The sequence below is a fragment of the Etheostoma cragini genome, chromosome 22 (genome assembly GCF_013103735.1).
Source record: "Etheostoma cragini isolate CJK2018 chromosome 22, CSU_Ecrag_1.0, whole genome shotgun sequence".
NCBI lineage: Eukaryota > Metazoa > Chordata > Actinopteri > Perciformes > Percidae > Etheostoma > Etheostoma cragini.
The window spans coordinates 9,660,047-9,672,028 of NC_048428.1; the positions used below are offsets into that span (position 1 = coordinate 9,660,047).

Genomic DNA, 11,982 nt, shown 5'->3' on the forward strand with positions numbered 1-11,982 from the left:
ACACAGCTAGGGAGACTGATTAGGGGTGGAAGATGAAAAAGACGAAAGAGCACTGACAGCTAAGCACATACAGTACATACATATGCTTATAATCCAATCCCTCTGTAATGTGATTTAGTGGCATATTGATATGGCTGAAAATCATTCTTCTCATCTGTCAACGTTTTTGTCTTGATCCTGATTTCACCTCCTTCTTAGTTTTTGATTTGCATAATGTACTGTACGCCTGTGTAGCAATAAACGAGTCCCATTCACTGCAACACTGTCTGTCAGCGTAATTCTTCCCCATTTACTTACAGATGGTAATTTGACACACATGAATTGGGAGCAGCAGTGGAATGCCAAAACAACACTGTATTTGTTTTTCAAATTTAGCAACCATTAATTAAAGGTTTTCATGAACATGCTGTGCTTGCAACCAAATCCAAACCTTTGGAAGTTTTTTGGCCTCTTTATTCAAATGGCAATGCATTTTGAAAGTGGAAATTCAATATGCAAAGTGACAATGCAGTCCTCATTTCAGTTTGAATTATTTCATTTTAAAATAATAATTAAGGTTTGATGAATTGCATTTCATATTGCCGTGTTTTTTGGCCTCTTTATTCAAATGGAAATCGGACTTGCAATTGCAAAGTAAATGTGCAATTTTGTCATTCAATTTCAATATGCATTTTGCAATTTCTATTTAAATAATGCAATCCTCATTATTCCTAAGCGTTGGCTTAAAGATGCCCTGCCACATATATTTCATTACTTTGTGATAATGTATGAAGATCTACCATAAACTCTGTAACATGTTTTTGTAGAAAATGCCTTGGTTACCTTGTTTCAAGCCTTTCTAGCGTGGTATAGAAAGCCTGTAAGAAGACTAAGCTCAACTTGCGCCAGTTCTCATTCATATTTAATGAGCTAAGATGCTTGTCTCTGATTGGCTAATAGCTAGCCAATGAGAGCCTCGCTATTAGCATCCTTTACCTAGCGCAACTGGGAGAGCTCATGAATAGTAATGAGCTCAGGCAACATGACATCAGACTGACCAGCTTTTTTAATTGGCCTGATTTCTCCACTTGTTTCTTTTCAGTGGGTAAAGCTGACAGAGGAGGTAGCAGTTCATTTTCGTTTTCACAACGTAACACAAAAACGTATTTTGTAGTTTTTTGTGGCATTTTGTAGTTTTGTGTGGCAGGGCACCTTTAAATTGCTGGAAAGCTATACCCACGGTAATTGTATTGTAATAAGAGGACGTAGACAAACAATCCTACTGCTAAAAACTAATATCCAAAGTCTAGGCTGAACAAACAGTATGGAATTTATCTAAGGTATAAACTCACTGATCAAGAAGAACTATGTCGGTAAAGTCTCTGCCCAGGCTGGTAGGTAATGACCAAGGAAGTGACTTGCTAACGTCCCTGTTTCACTGGCACATTTAATTGAATAAAGACACCACAAGCAATACCACAGACCACAGCATTGTGAAATGCAAGTGATTGAGCTTTTATTTTTTATTTTAATCAACCTAATTATAACTGAAATGAGTTGCCACTTTGCATGTTGAATTGTCAATTGCAAAATGCATATTCAAATAGCTTGATAAAATTGCAAATTGAATTGCCAATTGCAAAATGCATTTCATTTACATAAAGAGGCGGAAAAACGTCCATACAAACTACCGTCAAGTGTTTAATGAAAAGATGATTCATGCAAATATCTGTTTTAATTTAAACCAGTTTATGAATTAATATTGTGTTTTATAGGAAGTGACTGGCTCCAAGTGGTAATGCTAATGGGGTTTGTGAATTCTGAAGAAAAGGTTTAATTAAATTCCAAAAGTAAATCATAATGTGAAGTTCCACAGTAGGAATTTCATTACATTTTGGATGTAAAGTAATACAAATTTGGATGTGGAAATCTTTAAATTACACTTTATAAAAGCACATAACTTTAGGTGATTTAAGTGGCTCAGAGGTTTTAATCCTGTACTGTTGCATTGGTTATTAAGCATTGGGACTTAGCAGTATTTAATAGTGATATATTTATAATGTGCATTAACACTCAAGGAGAATCACAGAAAATGTCTTAGCTTGACACAGAGACAGTTCCATTAGCTGGCTACCTTCCGGTGTGTGGACTACATTAATTGACCTCCAACATCAAACACGACCACCTCTTTCATGGGAATCGTCAGAGGGCACGAGTTTTGGGCGCACGGCCAAGTTTGATCAGGATATTCTCTTATGTGATTGGTGTAGAAGCTCTGCAGTTCTGTTAGCACCACATCAAATGAAAACACCTTCAGAGCACGGATAGCACTTTATTTTTGTTGCAGAAGACACCCTACCTAACTCTAAAGTATAGGGTGTAGGGGTTTTGTGACAACTTTATTAACAAAATCCATACCCATGATCACTTTTTCTGAAAGGAGGAATAATAAGAATTTTTTGGAAAACATCAACAGCAAAAGAAAGAACATGACTAGTCCACTTCCACCTTCTCTATGTTTCTCCTTTCTTCTTCTCTTTCTCCCTCTATCACACCTTCTTCTCCTTCTTCTTTGCATTATCTTGCCACACCACACCTCATATTTGTTTTATCCTTGTTGTTACTTTACAATGGCGTGCCCACCTTCTGGTTTACTACATGCATACTATCCCCCGTTTTCTTCATATCATGTTGCTTCTTTGTTTCCTTTACCCTCCTCCTTCCTCTTTCTCAGTGGTTTCAGACATGAGCTCATAACACCTGTCCTACCCTCTCTCGCAGTCTCTCGCTCTTTGTGTCCCGCATTGATGACATCAGTGCTAGGGAGTGTTACTGTGGAAACGGAAATACTGCACCACAGGGATGGCACTAATTGCATGATTGAGAGCGCATGTGTCAGACACTGTTATATGCAGAAAACTCAAAGATTTAAGCTTTTAACCCAACCGTTTTATTCGTGCATACACACACACATACCTACACTCAAACTCTAGTGCATTGAAAGGTTGCACTAAGCAAAAGAGCAAAAATGTAATTATGTGAAAGTCCACTTTGTGTATTTCTGGCCCCACCAAACATATTTAGATCACAAGAGAATGGATATTTTAGGTTTTCCTCAACCGTACCAATTTTCCCATATTTTGCAACCCCTGCTGTGAACAAACTATGCTGCTATGGTGAGCTTTTAGAAGGCTAGCTGGCTGAGAGACAGAATGGCCATGTCCACTGCCTAACTGATACCAAGTTGACACAGACTTCTCGGTCCCTGTTGCATCAATACTTTGACATTTCTGTGTCGCCTTCGGAATGATTCTCTCGTGTGTAAGGAGCTGGCATGTCTTTTATGAGCACACTTTGTTCTCCTTGGCACTCTCCGTCCTCTGCTCCACTGTGCCAGTCTGGGAGCGTGACAGACAGAGAAAGAGAAATGGAAAACAATACAGCAAATGAGGGAAAGAAAGATGATGCAATATTTTTTTTTTGGGGGGGGGGGGGGTTCTAACAGCTGTCCCTGTAAGGTCTAACTTATGTTCAGGTAATCTTGGGTGGTGTACATACAGTTTTTTTTTTTCCTCCAAAGGACTTTGACGTATTCAAATTTGTGCCCTTTGGATTTGATTCAAGAAAATGTATCCAACAAGTGGTGCTGTGGAACTTCTGTCTAACCAGCTCAATCAGACGTCTCCGTCACTGTGAGTGTGTGCTTCAAAAGAGGATGTTTGGGTGTGCATTTCTCTTTCTTCCCAAGCGAGCATCTTCTTCATGTTTAGTGGAATACTTTTAATGAAGCCACAAGTTTCTTACGGTGAGGGGGGGGGTCTGCGGGTCCGTGTTTCCTCCCTGTCTTACTATCTCTCCCTGCTCTGTAGTTACGCTGTAAACCTGTCACCCACAGACATCAAGGAGAGACACAGAGGGCAAAATATAACTGGTGTGAAAAGCACCAAACACAAGAAGGCAGAATATTTTACGTCGGGGGAAGCGACGGCATGCCGCTTTCCAATTTACCTCCATTTCTGACCTGTTTAAACCTGCTGTGTTTCATCCGTTTGTACTTTCCTCTGCATTTCCATTTACGTATTTAAATAATTATTTATTTATTCAAATGTTAAACGGAATACACCTCACGTTGCAGCGGGAAATCAGACTGTCTTTGGAGGTCATTCCTATCTATTTCGGCTTGACGAGGATGCCAGGATGTTGAAAATCGGTGACTGCTGGGTCTGTGTGTGTTTGTGACTGTGTGTGTACAGGATGTGATTCATATTTTCGCTTCTTTGTGGCTGCTTTCCAAATAAGCCCATAATCCAGAACTCATTACATTGTTGTAATTTTTTTGTGATTTGGCAAATAGTAAGGGGAAAATTTGTCAAATTGGGGACAATAAAATGCCCCTCCCTTCTACCTTAATTGCAGTATAGATGTTTGAGAGTATCTCCATGGTTTGTGTGCTGATGTAATTCTGGTATATAGCCTTGTACTTGTTTGAGCTCTCAGAGGCTGAGATCCAAGAACCATAACTTTTATGTTTTCAATAAAGAAATATTCCCACAGTACAACCTGTTATTTGTATGTGGCGCCCCCTTTCGACGAGGATTGATTCTAACAAACTTGTTTTGTCACTGAATATTGAGTAGCTTAGTTGTGGCATTTAATATTTATACAACACTTGTCAGATCAACACATTGGGGTAATATTTACTGGGAATGCTTCGTCTGTTACGATAAAGAAAGTTTGCACACAGGATATTCATGTTATATGTAAATTGTCTGAGTCTCAAAATAGTCAGAGTAGTCCTTTAAGACAGCAGTTGTCACAATGTCAAACTACCCAATGTTTCATCATAATGGTGGTAAACTTCCATTGTAACAAGGGCTTTTATTCAGCCTAGAACCGACTCATAGAACCCTCATAGAACCCTAAACCTAACAGCCAGAAGCTTTTGTTACCAGTAAGAGTACAGCAGCCCACCTCAGGGACCCCCAACCCATTCACTAATAACTGTGTATTAAGCATCCTTTATTCTCAGACAGTCGGACACCACAACCAATCAAACCGTCTCATCTTTGCCCACATCTCTCTGAGACAATTGCCTCCAATTTTACTTCAATAACACTCTCTCTTCTCCGTCAGTAAACAATCAAATCACTCCATTGTTGAGGGTAATTGGATCTCTTTAAATCAAATCAGCCATTATGGCCCTGATGAAGCACGCCCTGCTCAGTGGGACTTAGCGACACATGACAGAATGCAGAACAGGAATACAAAAGCATCTCGGCCTCCCAGGTGAAGATGGTTATATTGGAGGAGCTGTGTAATACTTAGTTTATGAGAATGTGCAGTGAACAGCACAGGGCTTGTTTTTCTCCTTGAGGACGTGTTCCAGGTGTACCTCACATTTCAGTGACAGAGAAATAAGCATGTAGAGGTTGTGTGTGTCACAGCAGGACTTTAAAGTAGAAGAAGTCACCACCCACTCATCAAAAATATATTTTGACTTGCTCCACAGCTTGTTTATTTCCTCTCCTTCCTGCGTAACTACCAATCATATTCCCAGCTTTAACACTTACAGCAGCTTGGCTTCTGGTTGTATGCGGTATGTTGGTTCTACTTTTTATACAGCTGCACACATTCTAACACATTCAGGTTAGTCATTTGTCAGCTAAATGCTTAAACATGTCAGTGTGGTCTCAAGACATACATTGTGTATTTAGGAGTAATTATAACAAAAAAGTATTGCTGTATGTTTGTGTATGGTCAAGGTAAGGTGCATGCATATTAGGTTTAACTACATCTGTGTGCGTGTGTGTGTGTGTGCGTGCGTGTGTGCATGAGGCTTTCAGTCATACTTCTTAGTACTTGGGGAGCGTCTTCCACTAACAAGGTGTCTTATTTAAAGGTTTGGAAATAACAAGGGCCTCTCAATTGGATTATTGAGATATCAAAAGCGTTTGACATTGCCTTCGTCTCAGCAAACGCTAGTATGTATGGAGGGTAGTTTTTCTCTGTTCTTCTTCAGCCTTTTTCTGTTCCTCTTCTTCATTCTATGTAATCTTCTCTGTTACTCACTTGCCCCATGAGGAATTAATGTGATGGTGTTGCAGAGACTGATAGGGATATGTATGCAGAGGTGTCAAGTAACGAAGTACAAATACTTTGTTACCTTACTTAAGGAGACATTTTCGGTATCTACACATTAGTGGAGTAATTAATTTACAGCAGACTTTTTATTATTTATATGATTATCTATACTTTCTACTCCTTACTTTTTAAAAATAGCCTTGTTACTCCTAATTCAGTTTGGCTTGTTTTCATTCCGTTTTGTCATCGTTCAAGAAAACAAAAAAAACTAAAAAAAACTATCCAGATAAATCGCGCCATCCGGATAAAGTGAATTTGATTGTGATTAGATCATAAGTCTGAACATATACTATTCCGAACACCATATTGGTTTGTACGTGATCCATTGCACCTGCACATGACACAAATCACGTCACACTCCAGCAAGGAAGTAGCAGACCTACAGTATGTAGCCCAGCACAAAGATATCCGTGTCGGAGACTCAAGAGAGCTCGAGCAAAATGTCCCAACCAAGCACCAGCTTTTTCCTTTAAAAAGACATATTGATATTATTTTTTCCCCTTACATTGCTTTTATAATTTAAGTGGTTTTGAAACTTTTACACTTTTACTTGAGTAAAATTCTGGAGTTGAGACTTCAACTTCTACAGAAGTCTTTAAAACCCTAGTATACTGTATATACTTCTACCTGAGTAATGAATATGAATACTTTTGACACCTCTGTGTTTATGCACACACTTGTGGATGAACACACATTCAATGATATGCCAACAGCAGTTTATCAGAGCATCTGTCTGTAAGCAGAAAATACATAGACAAAGTCATACATGCGGATGTGACTCTAATCGTTTTAACGTCTTTGCCTGTACTCTTCCCTCTCCTTTTGTAATAACTAATTCACCACAGTCAGTTGATAAATTAGTCACAAGATCAGTCAATCAATTAATTGTCAGTCATTCAGGCAGCAAATTATCCGTCAGTCAGTCAGTAAGTCAGTAAATTAGTCATGCAGCAACTTGGTTAATAAATCAGCCACTCACTCGAAAATTAGTCAAGAAATTATTACATCAAGAAAGAATAAATGAACTAGTCATCAGCCTTTAAATCAGTCAGGAAATTCTGATTGAAGTCAGTCAAAAAATGAGTCTTCCTCAGGATGCAGCTTCGTTTTGTCCTCACAGCCAAAAGACAGTGACCGCTTAACCTCTGTTCAGTCTGCCAGCCTGAGATAACACTTGGCCAATTAACTCACAACTCTGTGTGTGTGTGTCTGTGTGCGTGCGTGCATGCATGCGTGCAGGTGTGTAGGTGTGTGCAAGTGTGTGTGTGTGTGTTCGTTCCCATACTTCATGAAGGTTGATATTGTCATCTGATTTCCCTGCTCTGTGTCTTGCTTTGCCGGATCACTTAAGACTTAATAGAGGTAATATGAGTGAGGTATTTACCACCAGCCTGTAATGGCTCCTTGGATATCACAGTGATGGATTGGTTTAGGGGAAAATCTTCAGTATAGAAGTGAGGAAAAAAAGCAGAAGAACATGAAATGGAGATTTTAGGCCCTTATTTAGTTGTGATTGCATTCTACATGTGAAGGAATAAATCTTTACCCCACAAGGAGTCTTCTTCTTTTTATATTTTTTATATATAAGACTTAAGAAATAAGTAATAGGTAAAAAAAGAAGTAGCACCATGGGCTGCAGAAGATTATATATCTGATGCAAAGCGGCAATTTAATAGGTATTCAGTAGTTTTGTAGCGTTGCTGTGAAAATGAGTTGTTTAGAAACATAATTCCACAAAGAAAATACCACAACTGTTTTGTCTTTATTGCAAATTGAGTATTTTAGCCTCCGGTTTTCTCTGCAGCCGGAGGGAATGTAATGGCCTACTTGAAGATTATACGACAGTGGATTCAATACTTTCGGTAGCACTTGGGTTTTCATCTACTTTATCGGATCCATCACTTCTGTGGAGAACTTGCATTTGTGAAGAAGGAGATGGTGACTCACACTGAGCCGCTCTTCAGTGCTGGGCACGCACACCAACTGGCATGCACTCATACTGTTTTAAATTACATGCTTTCACACCCAGCAACATGTCACAGAGAGGGTCGACTGATTCATGCATGTGAAGATCAGTTCAGTTGATTGAAGTGCGCCTTTTCACTGTGTAACAGGGTTACAGGGCTCGTCCTAGGGATTCCATTGAGTGGATTTTGTTAAAGAAAATAACCACAGTTCATTATTCAACAATCACCTCTGCATCCAAATGGATGGTTCTTTACCTGGAAGAGCACCTGCGGAATTTGTCCCAGGGCAGCTCAAGATGATTTAAGTGCATTTGACAGGTTTTATGATGGTCAAGGTGTTTCTTACCTCTTGACAGCTGCTGTTGTGTGATGAATCTCCACACACTACCTCAGTCAGCACAATCTCCTCTTTCCTCTCACCTCTCACCAATTCCTCACCTGTCTTCCAATTTCCAAAAACACCTATTTGCTCTGATCTCTTGTTTTTTGGCCCTGTTCTCAGTCACCTTCATATCTGCTGATCTCACTCCAGTGGGGAACTTTGTAAGTGGAGTTTAGGAGTAACTCAAAAACAGAAACAATTGCAGGAAATAACACTTAATTGTTCCCCTATTACAGTACATATACGTTCCGGCAAATCTGAGGATTCCCAGTGTAATCACTGTAACATTTGAGAGACGAATATTTGTCTTAACATACAACTGTTTGCATCTCAATATAAGTCAATCACTCTCATCTAACCTAAAATGATCTATATTTTGGGGACGGTATTAATTCATGTCTTGGCTTAACCATGTAAAGACCAGCATTATAGACCACCACTGTGTAGGTGAGCTCAGATTACATGGACCATAGGAGGTTTGGTCCTCAACTTTGGTCATCTCCTCTTTGTAAATCCATACTCACCCTACTCTGTCTTTAAGTCCCGTTCACTCCATGTGTTATTACTTCTTTCTTCTCCCCCCCTCACTAACTTCCTGTCTGACAGCATCTCCTGCACTTCTTAATTTCTCTTATCGCACTGTTTTCTCGTTCTCTTCACAACCCATTGTTTGAATGTCAACATTTTCTCTCAATTTTCTCATATACCAGCTTTTTCCCCAAAATACCACAAGTCTGCCTGTTTATTGGATCTTCAGCATGTTGGCATTAGTGCGCGGGTGTCAGAGTATTTGCAGGGGTTAGGGTTGAGGGTGCCCCCTCAAACTAAAGATTTATGGAGGGATCCATTTGCAAACCACTCACTAGTTGCACAAGACGTTTGCTAGTGAAAATTGTAAAAGGACACTTTTACTTGTATGTGGTAGAGGCTTTAAAGTGTCTGTTTAGTATATTGTCCAGGTGGTTGCCTGGGTTTTTATACAATACTAGTCATCTATATCCACACTCATTGTAAATGCTTGTCAAAAAGCATTCCTTTTTTAGGGTTTATGAACTATCAGAGGAAATATAACATATTACCCACGCATAGTTTTTTCACTGCAATCAGAAATTATATGTCATCAAAGCTCAATCCAGTAGTTTCTATATCAGGGGTGTCAAACATATAGGCCGTGGGCCAGAACCGGCCCAACAAAGGGTCCATTCTGGCCCACTGTATGACTTTGCAAAAGTGTAAAAATTGCAGAGAAGTAATTATTCCAAGAGCAAATATACCACATTAATCTCAGAGAATATCCAAATATTTTCCCGTAGATTTACTACTTTAATCTTAGAAATTCTGTTTTTTTTTTCCTCAACATTACACCTCTCTCCTTGGTTCATATATTCTTTCCTACACTAGCCTTAGGACGCTATTCTAGCAGAAGCACCTTGCATTTGCCAACATCACGCTGACAAGAAACTCTGTCGCAGATTAACTTTCTGATCTTTCTGAAGTGGTATACTGGTCTGGCCCACTTGAGATCACATTAAGGGTATGTGGCCCCTGAACTCCAATGAGTTTGATACAGCTTCTCCATGCAGTACGTGTCACTTCTATTGTTCACAAAAATCAATCCTCAGGCAATTTTTTTAAAACAACCTTTTATCATGTTTCCAACCAAATTGTCTATGCTGCATATGGCAGGATGTGCAGAGAGTCAAATTTGACCAAATGTTTTTTGTCCTTTTCCTCTATTTTTTTTCCCCACACACACCAGGTAAATATGCCATGAGAGATTTGATCCATCGGTTACCGGGCAGCAGCAGTAGCAGCAGCAACAACAACGCCACCAGCAGTGGGACCTCCGGGACCACAGGCCCTCCCAGCAAGGCTATGTCAGACGATACTGTTACTGCCATTTGCTGCGCATTGCACGAAGTCATTACCAAGAACATGGAGAACGCCAAAGCCCTGCGTGATGCTGGAGGCATAGAAAAACTCATCGGCATTGCCCGCAGCAAAGGAGACAAGTGAGTAGGCCAACGTTTAAAAAAACATACCACAACGTTTGGTTATTTTTGTATTTACCGGTACAATTTCTGTTTTGTGTGACACCTTAAAGTTAGAGAAAAACCTTTTTTCCAAGACATTTTTAATACTGAACACTGGTTTTTAATGCCTGCATCATTACATCAAGTTGAAAATAATTGTCTGACAGAAATGTCCTGGACCTCTACCATTAATAATACGTGTTTTTGTATATCCCTTTACCCATTATCCTTTACATGGGTTGGCCTACGAGTATAAAAGCTGTAACACAGCATTAGTGGCATGCTACTGGGCTGCACGACAGAGTTCATTCCTACAACTCAACATCTACGTGATAGGCATTTGCAAGAGTCCTAGATTGGGTTTAGCAGAAATCCTCAAAGGATGCTATAAAAAATCTGAGGGTAATGATATATTATAACAGCTTATGGGAAAGTATGCCATATGTCTTTATAACCACAGAACAAATTTATTTACCTGCGCTGCTGTTGAAATGGTCATTATACCATAACGATATGTGCTTAACATTTTTTCAGATTTAAGCATGGATCATTTTCTGTTCAGTAACGGTGAAGAACACTTACTGCGACCCCTCCGATATAAGCACTAGTTTTTGACACAGAGGTAAAAACAAAGGAATGGATGAATGTTCTGTCGCCAAAATAATCTCACAACAAAATGAGAATGCTCCCTAATGACTTGCAGTGGCTTTCCTCTTGCTCAAGGACAACCAGCCCTGAATAACTGCAGTAGCTTAAATCCTAAAATGTAATGTAAAGACTAGGAAAAACAGAGTATCCTTGTTGAATTGTGCTCTACCTGTCTAGGCATCATTCAGCTCACCCTGTACTGTCTGTTGTGACCAGTGCTTTAATGTGGCCTCACATCCATCACTCACAACTGCACATGCCTTCCCTGTGACCATTCATCCACAAAAGACGTCTGGAGAACAAGAAAGATGCAGCAGGAATATAACTCCTGTCACCATAGGTGTCCGAGCAGGGTGTTCTGCCTAGCTGCTATGGCAACTACCAGGTCAGGGGTTGCCATGACACCGGGGTGTTATCGGTCTGAGGTCAAATGTTCATTTATTTTTATGGAGAGAGACTCATTCTATTTAGGAAATTGTGCTCATGGGTACCATTATAGAGAGAGACGAGGTGCACATTTTATGGTGAGTGTAGTTAGCTGCTAATGGCCCGCACATCTTCATTTACTCAGGATATGTACACGGAGAATAAATGCTCCTTATCAGCAGTGCCATGCCACATTCACATAGGTACACACTTTCAGATTGGGAAATGCCCATTACTTATTTGAAGCAGTAGGAGATGAAAAGAATTGAAAAAGATAATAGTATAAACATTGGTTTATGATACCTTTGAAAAAAGTCAATGCCAAAACACATCCCCGTCATGTAAAGAGCAACATAAACATTTGCACCCAGATTACTTCAGTCAAATGAATAATCACAACATTGCA

General features: G+C 39.6%; 1 protein-coding gene across 5 annotated transcripts in view; it reads left to right on the forward strand.

Annotated features, from left to right (window-relative positions):
• The window catches only part of ctnnd2a (catenin (cadherin-associated protein), delta 2a), a 261,359-nt gene that overhangs the window by 226,973 nt on the left and 22,404 nt on the right, over positions 1 to 11,982 (forward strand). For all 5 annotated transcript variants that reach the window (XM_034862043.1, XM_034862040.1, XM_034862041.1 and 2 more), the window contains one exon: positions 10,229 to 10,481. In XM_034862043.1, the coding sequence (XP_034717934.1) occupies positions 10,229 to 10,481 (253 nt within the window). The remainder of the gene's footprint in view (positions 1 to 10,228; positions 10,482 to 11,982) is intronic.